The sequence below is a fragment of the Eriocheir sinensis genome, chromosome 22 (genome assembly GCF_024679095.1).
Source record: "Eriocheir sinensis breed Jianghai 21 chromosome 22, ASM2467909v1, whole genome shotgun sequence".
NCBI classification, from domain to species: Eukaryota; Metazoa; Arthropoda; class Malacostraca; order Decapoda; family Varunidae; genus Eriocheir; species Eriocheir sinensis.
The window spans coordinates 16,537,227-16,559,534 of record NC_066530.1 but is presented as its reverse complement, the minus strand read 5'-3'; the positions used below and the strand labels follow the sequence as shown (position 1 = coordinate 16,559,534).

General features: G+C 42.7%; 1 protein-coding gene across 1 annotated transcript in view; it reads left to right on the top strand.

The window, feature by feature from the left end:
• Positions 1-2,234: 2,234 nt before the first annotated feature.
• LOC127002169 (septin-1-like) overlaps positions 2,235-22,308 on the top strand; it is a 46,234-nt gene continuing 26,160 nt past the window's right edge. Inside the window, exons 1-7 of the mRNA XM_050867852.1 lie at positions 2,235-2,545; positions 4,453-4,622; positions 16,696-16,810; positions 20,043-20,148; positions 21,020-21,106; positions 21,538-21,661; positions 22,173-22,307. Coding sequence (XP_050723809.1) covers positions 4,603-4,622; positions 16,696-16,810; positions 20,043-20,148; positions 21,020-21,106; positions 21,538-21,661; positions 22,173-22,307 — 587 coding nt within the window. The 5' untranslated portion in view covers positions 2,235-2,545; positions 4,453-4,602. The remainder of the gene's footprint in view (positions 2,546-4,452; positions 4,623-16,695; positions 16,811-20,042; positions 20,149-21,019; positions 21,107-21,537; positions 21,662-22,172; position 22,308) is intronic.

Below are 22,308 nucleotides of genomic sequence, written 5' to 3'. Positions count from 1 at the left end.
GTGTCAGACTGGAGGATAACTGTCGAGTCTTCCTGTAAGATTCTCCGATATTTGTATGTTTTCAAGTTTTTTATTACCCTCCCCATCTCTGTCCCTCCCACTGCTCTTATGTTCTCTATTATCTCGCCCTTTTCTTCTTTTCTCATCATTTCACCTACATTATCTCTTTCCCGACGTCTCAGGTGTTTGGGGACTTCTGAACAAGCGGTTTATAGTGCCCGCAATCCTCCCTCTCTACCTTATTCGTGTCTTATAATAGAGCATAAGAATATAGGGAGACTGCAAGAGGCCGGGGAATGTAAGTTGAGATGTTTCAGCCTCTCTTGGTATGGGAAGTTCCTAAGCCCCTGAATCATCTTGGTTATCCTACTCTGAACTGATTCTAGCGACTTGATGTCCATTCTGTAGTATGGGCACCAAAACTGCACAGCATAATTTAAGCGTGGCCTAACTCTTGTAAGTAATCATGCTAATAATAAATAATATCAGTTTACTCTTGCTTGGTATGGGAGGTTCCTAAGCCCCTGAATCATCTTGGTCATCCTCCTCTGAACTGATTCTAGGAAGCTGATGTCCATTCTGTTGTATCGGCATCAAAACTGGACCGCAAAACCTAAGTGTGGCCTAAGTCTTGTAAGTAATCATGCTTATAATAATATCTGTTTACTCTTGCTTGGTATGGGAGGTTCCTAAGCCCCTGAATCATCTTGGTCATCCTCCTCTGAACTGATTCTAGCAAGTTGATGTCCATTCTGTAGTATGGGCACCAAAACTGGACAGCATAATCTAAGTGTGGCCTAACTCTTGTAAGTAATAATGCTTGTAATACCTGTTTACTCTTGTTTGGTAGACACGTAGATGAATGTTTAGTAGCGGAGTGTTTCGTAGATTCCTTTGAGCTGCTTCCTTTACTATAAAAAAAGAAGACAAATGAGTATCAAGCCTAACCTAACCTAACCCATCCGAAACTCAACTCTTTTTCGGCCACTCATTTTAATTTCTTGTATAGGAGTAAGTCTTTTCTTTTCCTCTATGCCCTTGAGCTGCTTCCTTTGCTATAAAAAAACGGGGGAACCAGGAAAGAGGAGTGGTAAGCTGAGAGAAGACCGAGCAGCGGCCGTCTGTGGTGGAGTCTACGGGGGAAACATCCAAGTCTCGTGCGGGACCCAACAACCTCCGGACCGGCCGTCGAGCCCTACTGGCGGCGGGTGGTGGTGGGTGTGGCAGGAGCGTTATTTTCGTTGGGTAAGGCGGCGTGCTAACTCTACATGTTTTTGTCTTTATTTTGCCACTCTTTAGCTGCCTGTTGTTTACTTATATGAGGTTGATGTTCCTGAAATTTTGGTGATTGTCGTAGTTTATTATTATTATTATTATTATTATTATTATTATTATTATTATTATTATATATATATATATAGATATATATATATATATAGAGAGAGAGAGAGAGAGAGAGAGAGAGAGAGAGAGAGAGAGAGAGAGTTTACATGTATCGATTTTTATTATAGCCTTCTTAAGTTTCCTATTGTTTACTTATGAGCTGTTGATGTTCTTTGTATTTTGATGATTGGCGCATTTCTTATACTTATTTGCATATCCATAGAATTTTTTATGTAGTTTTATGTCTATGTTTTCTTGTGTTCCTGTCTTCTTTCCTTATGCTCAACTGCATTCATTTATCTTATTCATTTTACATATCCATAGTCTTTTGTATACAGTTTATGTCTATGTTTTCTTTATGTTCTTATGTCTTCTTTCTTTTCTTTGTTTATCGTCATCTGCCTTTAGCTTTTTTCATGGTAAGTAAGTTATCATTCTACCACAACAAACAAATATCTACAAACTACTTTTATCGCTACTTGCACTGCCTCCTATTCTGTTATCTTTTACAATATTTGAGTTTCCAGAAATACTTGATTCACTAACCCATATCCTGTTCCAGACACTTTTTATTTTCACTTCATATTTTTCTCATAACAAACAAATATGTACAAACTTCTTTTTCTATTACTACTTTCTCTGCCTCCTATTCTGTTATCTATAGTATTTGAGTTTCCAGAAATACCAGATTCTCCAAACCATATCTTAATCCTAACACTATTATTTCCTGTAACACGAAATCACATCCCTTGATCCACTCACTTTTAACTTCAAACAAAATACCATAAGGTGAAAAAAAATGTCATGAGGGTACGACACACTTTTAATACCTTGTCATAGTCTCAGACCCACCATGCTAATGAGTCACGTCGATGTTACTGTTGTTTCATTACAGGACAGGATGCGGCAGGGGCCAGGATGTGTGCTATCTCCCAGTCTTGCTGTGGCCCGCACCTGTCACACCAACGCCCCGCCGCCGTCTCGCCTCCACAGCCGCCTCCCCGCGTCTGGGCACCCACACACCCATCACTCGTGCCTCCGGGAAGCTGTCGGGTGGCCAGTAGTGGAGTGTACAGTCTTATTGAGTGAACAGGCTTATCGGTAAACGCGGGAGAGCCTTACCGCGAAGAGTCCATCCTTTGAGCGGTTATCTCACACGCAGGTAAGTTTTCCATCTGTCATTTGGTGAGTAGTCGATTTGTGGGTGTGTGGGCGTGTGCTTGTAGGTGTTTTCCCTCCCTACTTATTTTCACTATTCCTTCCACTGAGTTACCGTATGTAGAGACCGTTACTGATTTAGTCGTGTTATTCTCTTGGTCGTTTAGTTGTTGGTGTTTATCGCAACTCGTTTTTCCCGACGGCGTTTCATGGTCAGCACTTTTGTATTCGTAGGTGAGGCCAACACTCGACTCCTATCCAAGCGCTGAATAGTAAGTGCATGTAACCCAGACTTGCAGATTCTGTGTTCATCTGATACGGGGGGAGCGAGAGAGAGAAGAGAAGGGAAGAGGAGAGGAGAAGACAAAATCAGAGTAAAGAGAAAATGAAAAATAAAATAAAATGAAAAGAGAGAGAGAGAGAGAGAGAGAGAGAGAGAACAGGTGTATGTAGGCCAGGTAGGATGTGAGAAAGAGAAGGAGGAGGAGGAGGTGATGAAAGAGGTGCTCTGTTCCCCTCACCTCCACGGGCCGCGGCAGCTCTTAGCTCTGAGGTGTTCCGTGGACTGAGAGAGAGACGCCACTTGCTGCTCGTTGCTCTATTCTGTGCCCTGCCAGCGGACCACTCCCTCGCCTCGCCTAAGCTCTCGTAAAGGAAACTGCTCACATGTCTCCACCCGGTCCACCGTCTCCAGTACTCACGGGAATCGAACCCTAGACCTGAGTTTATGATCGTGTCCCGTTTTCCTTTACCCATCGCTTACCAACACGTCTGTCTCAGTAACTAACTAAGACAGTCCTCGGTATTATTTTGTCTGGCACTCATATTTTCCTCCTTGATATCCACTCTTTCTGTCTTTTCGTCATCCACAGAGGCGCCGCACTTTGTTCACGGGTCACTAACTCATGTCCGTTGTTTACTCAGTGCCTTGCGTCCTATGATAAGACTCCACGTAACCTCCTCTAGATGATTTGTTTTGTTTCCTCATCAGAACGAAGGCCAAAACAAGAGGCAAATAGGCAAGATCGAGACGGCGCGACTGACGGGGTTGCATCCTATCTTAAACTTGCATGGGCAGCTCGATCCTCTGTTGCCGATGGTTGTCTTATCGCCACACTGTTATCTACCCCTTCCTGTGACTTCCCCGTGATTGCCATTGCCGGGGAGATTACCTACATGCGTGCCTCTATTGAAGGGAGGGTTGAGGTTCACGCTGGTCGCCGGGAAATAGGAAGAGTAAAATGCGTGGATGGTAACTCCCGGCACTAGCTGAGGATTCATTTCCCTGCCCTTACGTCATCGCCCGGCACTCCTCCTCCCGCGCCAACCAGAGACCGAGTTGAGGTGGTACGTGATATCAGCCCCGAGCGTGTGCGGGACATGCACGTGCGTGTGAAAACGTTGGGGGTATTATCACTGCAGGAATGAGCGACTTTTTAGGGTCAGAGTCACAAACACTTCAGCGCCCAAGCACCCACATTTGACAGGCTTTCGTGGGGGTTGTATGCATTCCCACGGGTAGTTTTATGAGCCTGGTGGTAGGTTGACAAAGCTTCTGTACCTCCTCTTCGGTCTTTGGAAGTATAGTAGTATCGATATGAGAGGAGGAAGCGTCTGATAATGCCGATCATATAAAATTATTCATAAACACCGGCACCCAAACACGTACGTTTTACAAGGCTCGCGTAGGAGTTGTAGGCATTTCCATGGGTAGTTTCATGACCCTGGTGGTAGTTTGACGAAGCTTCTGTACCGTGAAAGTGCAAAAATAGTCTTGAGAACCCGTTTAATCTCCTTCTTGACCTTAGGAAATATATATAGTTGATGCGAGAGGCGGAAGCATCTTATAGAATACCGACTCTCTCTCTCTCTCTCTCTCTCTCTCTCTCTCTCTCGAAACGTTTGCCCAAGGTGGTTCGTGGTTGAGCTTCCCACGAACACTGAAACTCGCGTCCGGAGCAGTTGGGTCCAAGCCGGCGAGAACAACAGGCGGGCGGCGGCGTTGTGTTCCTCGCTGGGAAAATAATCAACCGGGGCGCCGAGCTAACAAGAGTCGGGGCGATGCTGGGGCTCTCAACAAGGTATGGCTTCGTGATCCCTATTCTTAAACGTGTCACTCCCCCACTATGACCATTCCCCAAGGTCACAGAGATGATTAACCGGGTTCTCTTAAGTGGGTTTCCCGTTCATGGTGTAGAGGTTGTGTAAAACTATCAATAGGATCACAAAACACAAAATAAAAGTAATCAGATTCTTAAACGTTTCGTGCTATCATTACGACCATTCCCCAAGGCCACAGAGATGATTAACCGGGTTCTCTTAAGTGGGTTTCCCGTTCATGGTGTAGAGGTCGTGTAAAACCATCAATGGGATCACAAAACACAACATAAAAATAGATTCTTAAACGTTTCGTGCTCTCATTACGAACATTCCCCAAGGCCACAGAGATGATTAACCGGGTTCTCAAGGTGGGCTTTCTCGGTGAAGGTGTAGAGGTCGTGTAAAACTACCAATAGTATCACAAAACACAACATAAAAATATTCAGATTCTTAAACGTTTCCTGCTCTCATTACGACCATTCCCCAAGGCCACAAAGATGATTAACCGGGTTCTCATAAGTGGGTTTCCCGTTCATGGTGTAGAGGTCGTGTAAAACTGTCATGGGATCACAAAACTGCATAAAAATAATCAAGATTCTTTAACGTTTCGTGCTCTCATTACGACCATTCCCCAAGGCCACAGAGATGATTAACCGGGTTCTCATAAGTGGTTTTCCCTTAAATGGTGTAGAGGTCGTGTCAAACTATCACTGACATCACAAAACAGTACATGAAATCAGTAGTAGTGGTCCATATTCTTGAACGACTACTTCCCAAGGCCAGAAATGATTAACCGGGTTCTCATACGTGGTTTTCTCGGTCAAGGTGAAGAGGTCGTGTAAAACTGTCACTGACATCACAAAACAGTACATGAAATCAGTAGTAGTGGTCCATATTCTTAAACGACTATTCCCCAAGGCCACAGAGAAGATTAACCGGGTTCTCATAAGTGGTTTTCCCTTTCATGGTGTAGAGGTCGTGTAAAACTATCAATGGGATCACAAAACAGTACATGAAATCAGTAGTAGTGGTCCATATTCTTAAACGACTTTTCCCCAAGGCCACAGATGATTAACCGGGATTTCAATGGTGATTTTCCTCGTTCTAGACGCAAAAGTCGTGTAAAACTATCACTGGGGTCACAAAACAGTCCATGAAAATTTCAGGAACAACTTCTGCGAGAGGCTTTTTTCAAACAGGCGAACTGAGGCGCCGATAAGCTTTAATGTGTACCATCATCCGCGCCACAACTAATGCCTTTGTTTGCACGTGAGGCAGTACCCTTGCTGCCGCCGGACGGGTCACTGGGAACACATTGGGTCTCGCTATTTGTCGGTTTCCCACTTATTTGTCCTTACACACTGGATTCTGTACATTCATCACTCGTTATTCATATTTCAAATCCGTGCTGTCACCCGAGTTATCAATTTCTGCTTTTACCCTCACAATTAGTCCCTCTTTCACACTGGATTCTGTACATTCATCACTCGTTATTCATATTTCAAGTCCGTGCTGTTGCCCATGTTATCATTTTTTTGAAGTTACGGTCTCTCACTGTCGCTTGCTTGTCCCTCTTAACACGCTTGCTTAAGTCGATCCATCACTGTCATTCATATTTCAACTCCGTGCCGTCACCCAAGTCATCAATTCCTGCGGTTATTCTCACTTACTGTCGCATTCCCGCTCACGCCCCCCACCAGTCATTGCAACGGTCGCCGGCACACCCACCACCCGACTGCCACTCATCCCTCCCTTCCCTGTCCTCGCCCCTCGGTCCTCCGCCAGTCCCTCCCTCGACCACTGTAAGACCCTCTGTGCAGCACTCGACACGTCACACATTTGTTTGTTGTGTTCTCGCTTCTACTTTTTATACCGGTTAGGAGGCAGTTCAAGGGCACAAAAAAGAGGAAATGATGAAGTCCACTGACGCTGATCCTGTTAAAAGCTGACAGAGTAGCCAACAAGAGGGTCGAAATCGGATGTAGTCGTGTCAATACTCCCCTCTTGAAAACGTTTAAGTCATAGGCAGGGAAAACAAATAGTACTTTTATGAGCGTGGTGGTAGTTTGACCTTTTCTCTGCACCATGAGCCTAATAACACTCTTTAGAAGCATCCATTTCGGCCAAATAGAATAGCCGAAAGAGGGTCAAAATCTAATGGCGAGGTGTCAATACTCCCTTCGTGAAAGCGTTTATGTGGCAGACAAGGGGAAACACAGACAAAGGAAGGCTGTTTTTGTTTCCCCCACCCAGTGTTTGCCCAGTGCGTAATATTTCAAGTAAAAACTATGTTAAACGGGTGGCAGTCTGCATGAATAACCCCCCAGGCACGCCAGGCATCTGTCAACAGTTTATCCTGCCTCACGCCTTCAGCCTCCATTGTATGTGTCATGATATTATAAACCTTGATATTTCTGTGCTAACGTCTACATAGGTCAGTATTCTGGACACTCGGCTCTCGCAACTATTTCTCAAGGCCACAAAGGAGAGTAATCGGGTTCTTATAAGTATTTTCACGTTCATGGTGCAGAGGCCTTGTCAGACTACCACGAGGCATATAAAACTACCTATGGAAATACCCACAGCAGCCTCTACGAAAGCCTTATCAAATGTGAGTGTGTAGGCCGAGATATGGGTTAAGATTCGTTTTAGTACCGTGGATTTCATTACCTACCTTATGAAACACCACTAGCTCTTCATATATCTTTTCTACAAACGTTCAACAATCATGGAACCGCTTTCAAAATCCAATTCAAGGACCATTTATTGTTGAAAATAGGGGATAATATTCACGAAAGCGTAGCCTCATCTGGCGGCATATATCGATCTGCCTCACATCAACTATTTTCAAAGGCCAAAAAGGAGTTTGATATAATTCTAATGAGTGTTTTTATAGGCTCATGGTACAGAAGAAGGATCAAACTACAAAACTCACAAAACTACCCATGGAATAAGTACCCACCACAACCTCTATGAAAGCCTTATCAAAGGTTGGTACATAGGCTCCGAGATACTTAAGAATACGGGGCTTTTTATCTCTCCACGTGTGTGCATTCCTCACTCTCCTTCCGCGACGCCCCCCCACCCATGCGTGTTACTGTTTTAGCCTCGCCTCCCTCCCCTTGACGTGCTCGGGGCCTCGTGAAGGGCGGCAGCTGGAGCACGGCAGGAAATGTAAGCATCCCGGTGTGGACAAGGTGGCGGCAGCGTGGTATTGGGTAGGCGTAGGAAGAGGAAGAGGGAGAGGAGGAGGAAGGGACGACGCCATGCAGAGCGGTGGAGTTCCTCAGTTGTGTTGTGAATACGGATTTTCTACTGTGCTCCTCCTTCACTTCCTCTACTACTACTACTACTACTACTGAATCGCCGGTAGGGAAGAGGTATACAGGAGCGGGCTGCTTTACTGCATGAATGCTTGAGCAGACATGCGGGGCAGCACGTGGGTTGGGACTGATGAAACTGGTCCCTCAACAAGGCCAGAGGGGATTGCCAGCCAGCAGAGCGTGGGAGTCAGAGAAAGGTAATTGAACGGCACTGCGGGAGGAGAGAAAGAGAGAGGGATAGAGAACATGGGTATTAACGTGTGACAGACTGGTGGAGAAGATTTGCAATGTGGTTAGAGGACCAGAGGGCAGCGTGGGAGTCAGAGAAAAGTAATTGAACGGCACTGCTGGAGGAGAGAAAGAGAGAGGGATAGAGAACATGGGTATTAACGTGTGACAGACTGGTGGAGAAGATTTGTAGGGTAGTTAGAAGGCCACAGGGCAGCGCAGAAGGCAAAAAAAAGGTTACTGAACGGCACTGCGGGAGGAGAGAAAGAGAGAGGGATAGAGAACATGAATATTAGCGTGTGACAGACTGGTGTAGAAGATTTGTTATGTAGTTAGAAGGCCAGGGGGCAGCGTAGAAGGCAAAAAACAAGTAACAACGGCAATGCAGGAGGATAAAACAAGGGGACAATGTAGAGAGATTGGAATGAAGAGCACAGATGTAATAGACTTAAAGCAGGATAGACAGACTTGTGTAGAAGATTTGTAAGGTAGTTAGAGGGCAGCGTTGAAGGCAAAAAAAAAAAGGTAATTGAACGTCATTGCAGGAGAAAACTAGGGGAGGTGCAGAGAGATTGGGATGAAGAGATAAGAGATGTAGAATGAGAATGATATGATAGAGAGTAGAGGAGATTTGTAGAGAAGATAGAGAGGACCAAAGGGGGAGGTGGAGGCTAGGCGGGAGGCTCATTCAAAACATTCATTCAAAAAGGCGCTCGTTAAGTTTACTGCTTGGTTGCATGCCCCTGGTGGTAGTTTCGCGAGGTTCCTACGCCGTGAAGGAAAAAAAAACATAATAACCAGATGGTTCTTCCCTGTGGCTTTGAAAAATAATAGTTATAATAAGTGTCTATACCAACTTTGCCAGATTGTCGTACTCAGTCTCTTATATTTACCAACTTCCGACCCAAAAGCTGTCTCATGGGGCCCAATAACTACATTCATTTATATTTATCTTTAAAATAGTTAATTCTTGGTGTTTCTTGGCAATAGTTAGGCGTCAAAAAACGGTAATTACTATGCTCTTGAGTACGATGATCTGCCAACGGTGGTCTATAGCGTTAAAAGAATACGGGTCAGTCAAAACATTCATGCCAACCCAACGTGTCTTCTCCGTGGCGTTCAAAAATAGTTATAACAAGACTCTGCAGCGTTGAACAATTTGGGTCATCATGGTTATTCTCTGGGCTTCGTGCAACACCTCCCTGACATCTCGGTATTTCTGTGTTTATTTACTATTGAGATGTGGACGGTCCCTTGTTGCCACTCTCTCGGCTATGCAACCAGACAGATTCCAAGACAGAAACTGGTGTGTGTTCTTGTCTGCATTTCTTTTCACACACGAGGAAAAGTATACGAGGGAAGGGCAGGGAGTGTGGGTGAGCCTGGGTCCATATGCTCAAAAATTTCGGGACTTACACACACACGCACACACATTTGATTAGGCTTTCGTAGAGGTTGTGTCACTGTTCCACTCACCCGGCTATGCAACTAGACAGATTCCAAGACAGTCTGCATTTCTTTTTACATACGAGGAAAAGTATACGAGGGATGAGTGGGTGAGCCTGGGTCCATATGCACAAACATTTCGGGACTCCCTCCCCCCCCCCCCACACACACACACACGCTCACACATTTGATCAGGGTTTCATAGGAGGTGTATTATTGTTCCCATGGGTAGTTTTATGGGCCTAGTGATAGTTTGACAAGGCTTCTGCACCATGAACGTGAGAAACAACATCCACACACACGCATACACAATTGATAAGGCTTTCGTAGAGGCTGTGTTATTGTTCCCATGGGTAGTTTTATAGGCCTAGTGATAGTTCGACAAAGCTTCTGCTCTACCATGAACGTGAGATGGTATGTATCCCTTTCGAGTATCAGTTACGGAAATGTGTCAACGGAAAGGGAATGTTTAGAAAGGGGAAGGTTCAAGGTTTAGGAAGGAAAAAAGGAAAAGATAAGAGGGTATGAGAATTGTTTAGAAAGGGGAAGGTTCAAGGTTTAGGAAGGAAAAAAGGAAAAGATAAGAGGGTATGAGAAATGTTTAGAAAGGGGAAGGTTCAAGGTTTAGGAAGGAAAAAGGGAAAGACTAGAGGGTATGAGAAATGTTTAGAAAGGGGAAGGTTCAAGGTTTAGGAAGGAAAAGAGAAAAGATTAGAGGGTATGAGAAATGTTTAGAAAGGGAAAGGTTCAAGGCTTAGGAAGGAAAAGGGAAAAGATTAGAGGGTATGAGAAATGTTTAAAAAGGGGAAGGTTCAAGGTTTAGGAAGGAAAAGGGGAAAGATTAAGGTTTAGGAGAGAATGAAAAATGTTCACAAAGGAGGTATAGGAGTGTTTATTAAGGAAAAAACCATAGAATTAAAGATTAGGAAGGTATGAGAAATGTTAAGAAAGGGGAAGGAGATTAAGGTTTAGGAGATTTAAGAAAGGAAAAAGGAAAGGAAAGAAAGGTTAGAAAGGACAAAGGGAAGAAAATGAGAGGGTCTAGGGAAAATCTTGACAGCAGTAGTAGTAGTAGTAGTAATAGTAGTTGTAGTAGTAGTAATAGTAGTAATAGTAGTAGTTGTAGTAGGCATCCCGCGGTACATTGTTTTTTCGGCTTCATCTGATACTTTCCCGTTTTCATCACCTCATTACCGTTTTTTGTTCTTACCCTGCTGCGTCACTCTCTCTCTCTCTCTCTCTCTCTCTCTCTCTCTCTCTCTCTCGAAGAAAATACAGCGTGGAGGGAGTGGGCCGGAACGAAGGGAGGAAGGGAAAGACAAATAACCTTGTATAAGTGTTAACGAGCAAAAAAGCGTAAATTGTTTAGCTTTTCGTATACAAAACTTTGAGTCTACTTGTTTTTCCTTTCTACCGATCGGGTCCGAAGGGATTAGATTACCCTGTGGCCTGTTACGCTCTCGACGTGGCTCGCTTGAAAGGGATACGCTGTAGGTCCGTTACCAGGTTATCGTACTCAAAGCATTGTATTTACCGGTTTCTGACCCATAACTATTGACACAAAACGCTAATGATTAACCGTTTTAACGATAATATGCATAAAGCCAGTTATTGGGGTGAAGAAGACAGTTTTGGGGTCGGAAATCGGTAAACATACGAGGCTGAGTACGACAACATGGCAACGTTGCGCTGTAGGTCCGCTCGCAAGCCTGACTTATCTTGCAGGAATGAATACGCCTCACCTGTAACACACACATTCGGTCATAATTATATTCTTAAACGTATCGCGCCCCCATTACGGCTATTTCCTTAGACCACTCATCTGAAGTCTTTATTTATAGGAGCATTTTTTTTTACAACAAAGGAGACGGCTCAAGGGCAACAATAAGTGTAGAAAAAAAACGCTACTCACCGCTCCCATAATAGACAAAAGTAAAGAGTGGCCAAAGGAGAGGTCTATTTCGGGTATGGGCCTTGGTTTAAAGCGCAAGAGTGTTGAGTAAAGGGGCTATTACACTGAGCAAATTTTCCGTGGATCTTCAGTCAAACCACGATTTCCGCTAGCGTGGTTCTCATTTGTTTCTTGTTATTGCTGATGATGGTGACGGTGAGTAATACCGTCGTCCTTCGGTGAAATCTACCGTAGCATTGGAAGATTGTGGACACGTCAGAAAACCACGGAAATATGAGAGCCAGGCCAGCGGAAATCATGGTTTGACTGAAGATCCACGTAAAATTTGCCCAGTGTAATAGCCCCTTAAGAGGAAGGTATAGAGCCGATTTCACAGTCCAATACAGTGTCTTCGTAAAAGCCCGAACCAAACTATAGAATCCCATGCAATCCAAAACGGTGAGGTCTTTCGATACCACACTAAATACACAAGACTTCTCCTTGATAGTTTCGTCAAACTTGTGAACTTCAATATAAACACCAATCACTATACACGGAAATTTCGAAGGCTCTGGTATTGGTTTGGGAGCTTAAGGGGCTGTTACACTGGGCAAATTTTCCGTGGATCTTCAGTCAAACCACGATTTCCGCTGGCGTGGTTCTCATATTTGCGTGGTTTTCTGACGTGTCCACGATCTTCTAAAGCTACGGTAGATTTCACTGAAGGACGACGGTATTACTCATCATCTTCATCAGCAGCAATAGAAACAAAAAATTGAGAACCACCATAGCGGAAATCGTGGTTTGACTGAAGATCCACGGAAAATATGCCCAGTGTAATATCCCCTTTACAACCCATCATGGGGAACTGTGAAACTGGCCCATAGAGGAGTCAACGGCAGGTATGAGGAAGCGAGGTGGGTGACATGTAGGCGTTATTAGTGTTTCCTGCCGCGCCACACCTGTGTTTACCTGGTCCTCTGCCGCCCTGCCTCTCACTTCACACCTTGATGCCTCAGATGAATGAAAAATACGTAATAAGGAAAAAAAATGTCTTATGGAAGGCCACGAGTATTTTTTTCTTTTTTACTGCATAGAAGAATATTAGTATTGTTGTTGTTGAGGGTGCTGGACAATGGATATATTCCCCATTTGGACATCCCCCCCCCCCCCCCCCTCCTGACATTTTCCCCCCTTGTCAAATCCCCCCATAGACATTTCCCCCATGGACATATTCCCATCTCTCTCATTGACCTGTTTAATAAGAACGAAAGAATGTACGTACATCAGAAGGTGTCGGGACATTTGCGAGTACGGTCCCAGATATGTTTTTCAAGAGTGTTATGCTGCCCTCCTCAACGACAGTCAAGGGTGGGGTGGTAGGGGGGGGGGGGAAGTAAAGAGGGGAATTTATCAGCGAGGAAATGATCTAGACTCGGTAGGTAGGCAGCATGAGCGAGGAAGGAGTGCCCAGGAGTGCCCACAAGAAGGCCCTGTGTGTTTTGTGCCAGCGGTAAAGACGAATCCTTATGTGGCACTTCCGCCAAACCCACCGCCTCTGTAGCGCGGTTATCCGAGAGAGAGAGAGAGAGAGAGAGAGAGAGAGAGAGAGAGAGAGAGAGAGAGAGAGAGAGAGAGAGAGAGAGAGAGGTTAAAAGTGAAGGAAAAAGGAGAAAAGAAAGGAAAGGAAGGGAAAAGAGAGATAGAGAGAGAGAGAGAGAGAGAGAGAGAGAGAGAGAGAGAGAGAGAGAGAGAGAGAGGATTAACTGTCGTACTTTTGGTCGGTATTGTTCTGTCTATCCGTGGCACTGTTCTCTCTCTCTCTCTCTCTCTCTCTCTCTCTCTCTCTCTCTCTCGTGCCTTCCTGTCATTATTATTTTTCATTTGCATCACTGAAAAACGAACAACAACAACAACAACAACAACATCGTGAGGCCAGTAAGATCATTCTGTGGCATTCGTGAAACTCAATCCCGCGGTGTATAGTTTCAATGACATGTCTTTCGTTTACGGTGTGTGTGTGTGTGTGTGTGTGTGTGTGTGTGTGTGTAAGGGAGGGAGAAGTGAGTAAGGGAGTGCACACGAAAACCGGCACACACACACACACACACACACACACAGAGGCAGTGTACTCTGGGCCCGTGTGAGGCAAGGCAAGGCGAGTCAAGGGAAGAGAAGAGAAGACAGAAGGAGGAGGAGGGACGGGAAGGCACTGGGCAGAGAGAGACCCGATCACGTCTACCCTTCCTTTCGCCTTTCGTGGCTCGATTGTTTTCCTTGTAACTTGTTCTCGGCAAAGCGAAGTCCTGGAGAGGCTACGGTTACACATTGGCGGTGGTGGAGGTGGTGGTGGAGGTGGAAGTTGGTGGGATTGCGACGTTGAAGGGTGAGTAGATTCTAAGTACTGTGTGAGTTGTTGAATTGTCTGTCCTATCGTCTCTCTCTCTCTCTCTCTCTCTCTCTCTCTCACACACACACACACACACACACACACATTCGCTCCGTGCAAGTGTTAGGGACAATTATTCCATCAACTACACACACACACACACACACACACACACACACACACACACAGTAAGTACGTATCCTTGAACTTGAGCAAGATAAACAAAGAAGCCAGAAAAAAACAAGTTGGACAGTTTCAGTGAAGTGTAAGAATTTGCAATGCTGTGTGTGATGCAACTCTCCGTAGTAGTAGTAGTAGTAGTAGTAGTAGTAGTAGTAGTAGTAGTAGTGTTTTTATGATCTCTATATAAACTGCTTCATTAATGTGTCGTAGATTTATCAATTGTTCATGTCCTTGTCAGATTAAACGTTTTCTTTTGCAACGTTTCCCTACTGACTTGGATTTAACATTCCCTCTATCACGCTGACAAAACGTAAATGAAAGGTCATGGTATATACATCCTTTGCGGTGCCTTCCATCACTCCTTCCCTTCACTTCCTTTTATACTGAGAGAACGTAAATAACAGGCATTGATACATCATTTGCGTTTCTTCCTCTCTGCATCGCCCATCACTCCTCCATTTCAATTCCTTTTATACTGAGAGAACGTAAATAACAGGCCTTGGTACATCCATTGCGGTTTCTTCCTCTCTGCATTGTCGAATACTCCTTCAATTCTATTCCTTTTATACTGGCAGAACATATATAACAGGCCTTGGTACATCCTTTGCGGTTTCTTCCTCTCTGCATTGTCGAATACTCCTTCAATTCTATTTCTTTTATACTGGCAGAACATATATAACAGGCCTTGGTACATCCATTGCGGTTTCTTCCTCTCTGCATCGCCCATCACTCCTTCATTTCTATTTCTTTTATACTGACAGAACATATATAACAGGCCTTGGTACATCCATTGCGTTGCTTTCCTCTCTGCATTGTCCGTCACGCAGCCCAACCTCACAAGTAGCCGGAGAGAGGAAAGTAGTGTGGCGGTAATAGGAGTCTTGAGGGGAATCAATTGACCCGGAGGAGTGTGTGCGGAGAGAGAGAGAGAGAGAGAGAGAGAGAGAGAGAGAGAGAGAGACGAAAAAGAAAAAAAACAAAAGTTAGAAAGAAATAATGGAACAAAATAGATACAAATACAATGAATGATGAGAGAGAGAGAGAGAGAGAGAGAGAGAGAGAGAGAGAGAGAGAGAGAGAGAGAGAGAATGGCAGATGCTGGCTTGGGATTTTTTTTCTGATCGGCGCAAGGAAGTATTTTATTTAAGCTTTTGTCTCCCCTTGTTAAGTTACTACTACTACTACTACTACTACTACTACTACTCAGTTAGTCTATATACCCATTCATTCGTTTATATACATTTTTTTTTTCATTTATTTCAATAGGTGATTCGATTAACTACCTGTATTTTCATTTACCTTACAATTAGTTATCATTTATTGTTGTCATTATTCATTTCTATCTATTTACCAACATTCGTCGCTGAAGATAAATGAAAAATGTGATAAAAAGGACAAAATCTTACTGTTTTAAGGAAAGTCACAAGTATTTTTTTTTTTATGCATATAAGACCAGGCATAAAGAAAACATCATTATACTGAAAAAACAAAACAAAAATACTAGCTGCTCCTGTGTGTGTGTGTGTCCCGCCTAGCCGGTTCTTGGTCTCCTGTCTCGGCCTAACACCCGTGACATAACTCCCTCCCTTCGCACTGCCATTGCTTTCATCATCATCATCATCATTAGCAGCTCCAGAACAAAGGCCTTTCCCAATGTCCTCCACCTATGTCTTTTTTTGTTGCTATTCCGTTTCCCGTTTTATTTATTTTTTCTCTTAATTTTTCTTTCGTTACCGCTACTGTCTCTTTTTATCTTCCTTATTCATGTAGTAGTAGTAGTAGTAGCAGTAGTAGTAGTAGTGGTAGTAGTAGTAGTAGTAGTAGTAGTAGTGGTAGTAGTAGAAGTAGTCATAGCGTAGTGGTAGTAGTAGTCGTAGTAGTAGTAGTAGTAGTAGTAGTAGTAGTAGTAGTAGTAGTAGTAGTAGTAAGAATAAGAATGTAAGGAGTCTGCAAGAGTCCATGAATTTATCTAATCTATTTTTGAATGTGACTATTGTATTGGCGCTAACCACATGACTCCCAAAATCACCAAAGAATGACCTCACTTTGTTGTTTAGAAAGTCTCATTAGTAAGGAAGCATATATGATTTTTTTGAGTCGAGACCTGTGGAGTTTGTTTTGGTTTTGTTATGTTAGGTTAAGTTTAGGGTATCTTCAAACACATGATAGCCAACACCTTATAGTGTAAATCAACAAAGAATGACCTCACTTTGTTGTATAGAAAATCTCATTAGTAAGGAAGCATATATGATTTTTTTGAGTCGAGACCTGTGGTGTTTGTTTTGGTTTTGGTAGGTTATGTTAGGTTAAGTTTAGGGTATCTTCAAACACATGATAGCCAACACCTTATAGTGTAAATCAACAAAGAATGACCTCACTTTATTGTATAGAAAGTCTCATTAGTAAGAAAGCATATGTGAATTTTCTGAGTCAAGACCTTTAGTGGTAGTACTAGTAGTAGAAGTAGTAATATAGTAGTAGTAGTAGTAGCAGTTGTAGTAATAGTTATAGTAGCTAATAGTAATGATAATAATAATAATAATAATAATAATAATAATAATAATAATAATAATTCCAGTGTTCTTCCTTCCCAGGGCAGAGGAGATGTCCACTTCGTCCACCTCCCCGTACATCAGCCCCATCCCCAGCCCCAGGTCACCCAACAGCCCCGTCAGCCCCGGCCGCTGTGTCAAGGTCAAGAAAAACCCGGTAAGCCTGACATAACCTCAAAGTTGTATAGTAACCCCGTATAAAAGAGTAACAACCCCATTAGTACCTACATAGTTACCTGCCCCGATTATAATAGCAACTTAACCCCATTAATATAGTAGCCTGTCCTCGTGAAATAGCAACAAGCCCATGATATAATGATTTATGAGTTTAATTAGGGGTTGCAAGGGGTGAAATAGGTTGCTGTTTATGGTCCTGGTCTTGGAAGGGAGTTGAGTCATAGGTTTGGGGTTTCCTTCTTGCTGACAAGTGGCCTTTAAATTTGTCACTATCCCGCAATCACTGAAGACCGGAAAAGGAGACATATTTGCTATCCTTCACCTTTCTCACTAAAATGTCGTATACCCGTTCACCCTGGTCCTAGTTCTCAGCCTCCCTCCCTCCCACACCCTTTCATTCTCATCGTTCATTATGGATGCCCTTTTTAGTGGCCCATATCTCCATTGCTCTTATATTCGGGTAACAGCGTGAGGAAGTGAGTTGCCATGTCATGTGTCTGGCCGGGCGCCGTGCCACACCCATCTTGCCGCCTGACCCATCTTGAAAAACAACACCTATGGAATTGATACAAACACTTCATTTTACGTCCCATTGTGAACCATTCTGAGTAACTACATAAATATACGTTAAGATATCACCGTGTATGTGGTTATTGGGGAGAATATTAAGGCTGATTTGACTTCTGGGAAACATGAACGCCTATGAAATAAATATAAACTCTTCACAATACCCCACACTATGCATAATTTTGAATAATTACATAAATAAACTTTAAAATATCAGCGTGAATGTATTTTTGAGTGGGATTATAAAGGGTGATTTGACCCCTGGTGGTGAGGTGCGTTTGTCAACAAATGGAAGAGGGGGAAGAGGGCTGAGTGATTCATCTTCCTTTATTTAGTGATTTTTTGGAGGCGTGGCCACTCCAGCGTCCCCTCAAGGCCTCCGTCATGTCCACTGATACGGTACGGGGTTTCGAAGTTGGTCCAGAGTGCAGTCAGTGAGCCATGAGCCATGTGGAAAGGGGTGTGTTGAGGCCGCCACGAGTCTTGGGGCCACTGTCTGTCTGTCTATCGGGGATTTTAATGGCTATAAAAATCTTAATAAGCTCACCGAATAGTCTTGGGGCCACTGTCTGTCTGTCTACCGGGGATTTTAATGGCTATAAAAATCTTAATAAGCTCACCGAATAGTCTTGGGGCCACTGTCTGTCTGTCTACCGGGGATTTTAATGGCTATAAAAATCTTAATAAGCTCACCGAATAGTCTTGGGGCCACTGTCTGTCTCTCTACTGGGGATTTTAATGGCTATAAAAATCTTAATAAGCTCACCGAATAGTCTTGGGGCCACTGTCTGTCTGTCTACTGGGGATTTTAATGGCTATAAAAATCTTAATAAGCTCACCGAATAGTCTTGGGGCCACTGTCTGTCTGTCTACTGGGGATTTTAATGGCTATAAAAATCTTAATAAGCTCACCAAATAGTCTTGGGGCCACTGTCTGTCTGTCTACCGGGGATTTTAATGGCTATAAAAATCTTAATAAGCTCACCGAATAGTCTTGGGGCCACTGTCTGTCTGTCTACTGGGGATTTTAATGGCTATAAAAATCTCAATAAGCTCACCGAATAGTCTTGGGACCACTGTCTGTCTGTCTACTGGGGATTTTAATGGCTATAAAAATCTTAATAAGCTCACCAAATAGTCTTGGGGCCACTGTCTGCCTCCTGGGGATTTTAATGGCTATAAAAATCTTAATAGGCTCACTGAATAGTCTTGGGGCCACTGTCTGTCTGCCTCCTGGGGATTTTAATGGCTATAAAAATCTTAATAGGCTCACCAAATAGTCTTGGGGCTACTGTCTCTCTGTCTACCGGGGATTTTAATGTCTATAAAAATCTTGATAGGCTCACCATATAAATATCACGGTACGGGGTTTCGAAGTGGGTGCAGAGGGCAGTCAGTGAGTCTTGAGTCACGTGGGAAAAGGTTGTTAAGTTTTTTGTTTGTTTTAATGGCCACAAAGGCCTTCATGGCCTCACGAGACTTTTATTGTATTTCTTTATTGCTGTGTTTATTTCTCCTTTGTTAAAAAAAAAAAAAAATGGGTTTCCCTAAATAGATGTCTAAAAAAAAATATAAAAAATGACCTCATTTATGGCTTCTGGCTCATGGGCTCACTTAAAGGTATCATGTAACCTAAATTGTACTTTTAGATTTCAGTGTCTACCTCTCATCCGTACAAAAAAAGATTGACCTCATTTATGGTTTCTGGTGGCCTAGAAACTCAAGGGTCTTCATGGGCTGACCAAAGAGATCTCTTGCGACCATAGTTGTATTTTGAGACAGCAGTATTTACCCCAAAGAAATCTCTCGTGACCATGGTTATAGTTCAAAACCGCTGTATTTACCCCATCATCTGTAGAAATAAATTAACCTTATTGATGTTTTCCAGTCACCTAGAAACTCAAAAGGTCTTCATGGGCTCGCCAAAAAGATCATTCATAGTAATATTTAGAGACAGTTGTATTTACCTCTCACCTATAGATAAAAGATAAACCTCATTTATGGCTTCTGGTGACCTAGAAACTTGAAGGTCTCTCTGAAACTTAAAAGATCTCGTGGGACAATACACGTACTTAACACAGTAGCTGCGGGGATCATGTTTCTCAAAGGCCCCTCTAAGTGAGAAAAATTAGAAAAAGTCATCACTGACACAAACCATTTCATAATGTATATCAATGCATTTTTTATTCAGTTTATGCATCATCTGTTTTGGGGGGGATTATATCATGGCAAAAATTTGGCTTGTTGCTGGTACATGGTAAAGCCACAAATTTGGCCCAGCGTGGCTACCTGGTTAAGATTGCAGTATTTACCCCATAATCTGTAAAAATAAACCTTATTGACTGCATCCAGCGACCTAGAATCTCCAAGTAAACAGGAGCAGTATGATTTATGTAGTATTTTCTTTTGATTTTGAGGACTTAAGAACATAGGGAGACTGCAAGAGGCTGAGATGCTCAAGAAGGACGTAAAATTGATGTGAATTCCAATACTTTTCAAATGCAATTTCTGCCAGCAAGGGCATTAAATTTGTTAGCTCATGGGGACCTTCATTCTACAACAGACATTTTGGGTTTTAAGTTGACCATCATCAAATCAGATTATGTTCCTCAATTTATTTTAACCCACTGCACTTTATATTTCAGTTCAGTAATCCAGACATGCCAGGCTATGTTGGGTTTGCAAATCTTCCCAACCAAATCCACCGCAAATCTGTTAAGAGAGGCTTTGAGTTTACTCTTATGGTTGTAGGTAAGTTGATTATTAGCCAAGGCATTTGTTGGTATAAGTTTTGTTGGCCATCACAGGATATGTTTGTAAATGTGCGATTATCCGGTAGCTATACTCTTTTTCCCTCACAAATTTCATCTTGCACATTGCTTTATCTAGTAGTAGGCCTATATCTTTTTCACTAAATACTCAGTGTATATGTTAGTCACCTCTTTTAATAAGTTTTCATGTAGTCATCAGGGAAACACTCATTTTAACTGGATAAAGGTGGACAAATGATAACAGGAGATGCTGTGGAAAATAAAATTAATATCGTTATTAAAGTCTTTACTATTTCTTGTCTCTAGATTTCTTTTTATAAGGTCCATTTTGACTCCAACCCAGCTTCTGAAAATGCTATTCTTGATGATCTTATATTTTGAACCCATACATATTTCACACAGACCTGTTTGATTGAGCATTTTCCTTCCATTAATAATACATGAATATGAGTTCACCTGGTACTTATATAGTGGTAACAAGGTGCTTATGAAAATAGTGATGACAGTTACCGGAGAGGCACCATATTATCAAATTTTGTCGAACACCTTCCAACATTGCCATATGTTCGTGCTCAGGCTGTTATATTTGCCGATTTCCAACCCTCAAACTGTCTCCTCCACCCCCTTAACTTGTTTTTTTTTTGTAGAGTTATCGTTAAAATGGTTAATTATTGGTGTTTCTGGGCAATAGTTATGGGTTAGAAACAGGTAAAAACTAAGCTCTTTGAGTACAGTAAACTGGCAACGTTGACACCTACTACTGTGTTATAGGGATTTCTAGCCACTAAACCATGATGATGTAGTACGCACAGCTTTGAAGATCTGGTTTTATCTTTCTTACCTTTGACCAGGTGAAAGTGGGCTGGGGAAGTCTACCCTCATCAACACCCTCTTCCTCACTGACCTTTACCCTGACAGAGTTGTTGCTTCGGCCCAAGGTAACTATTTATATTTTCTCATACACATTAGACCAATCACAAAATACTGATTGCATTTTTTTTTTCTATCGAGTCCAATATTGGTAAACCACTTTGAGCTAGAGGCCATCACCTTGACACCTCTCCCCAAGAATATGTTGCCATTCAGTTCAAGGATGTAGGGTGCTGTTTGCTGCTGTTTTTATATGATTTACAAGCTTTGGCACACTCTTGAGAAGAAATGCTCATATGATATCAAGTTCTTGAGTCTCTTTGCAACTAATTAAGACTCTGATGTAGCAAGAGAGCCCCAGTTGTTAATACACAAGGCTTTTTAATGACTGTTTTAATGAGAATGTTAAGAACTATCAGGTATTGCATTGCCGTAAGTAAGCAGTTTGAGTTGGTAATAACGAGAAAGTGACCTGAGTGTGTGTTTTTGTTATGCACAGAAAACATTGAAAAAACTGTCAAGATCGATGTGTCAACGGTGGAGATTGAGGAACGAGGGGTGAAGGTGCGGCTGACTGTGGTGGACACGCCTGGTTATGGAGATGCCATTGATAACACGGACTGGTGAGTTCACTATTCACACACACACACACACACACACACACACACAGTTCCTTTTTTCTTGCTTTGTTGGAATATATGGAGAATAAATGTGAATGATATAAAAAAGAAATCCAGATGATTTGTGTGTCTGTTTTGCTTACTTGCCCTTAAAAATATGTCCTTTCATTTGTCATAGGTTTTGTTCATGATTATTTACACACTATATCAGTGCCCCGTTAGTGTATCTATTCAATTAAGTTACGGACATTTATACTTTTTTTTTTTTTCACATTCGGCAAGTAGGAAATTAGGACTGATGAATTGATTTTATTTGCCATTCATTGCTTTGAGTTTTGCTGATGTAATCTTTTTTTGCGTTCAATCATGGGCATATTATCTAACTTCCTGTCGTAAATAAAAAGTAAGAATTGATTTTAGTTGCCATTCATTGCTTTGGGTTTTTCCGATGTAATCTTTTTGCGTTTGATCATGGGCATATTGTCTAACTTCCTATCGCCATTATTTGTTTCAGCTTCCAGTCTATCATCCAGTACATCAATGACCAGTTTGAGCGTTACCTTCAAGATGAGTCTGGTCTGAACCGCCGTCACATCGTTGACAATAGAGTTCACTGCTGTTTCTACTTCATCAATCCTGCTGGTCATGGG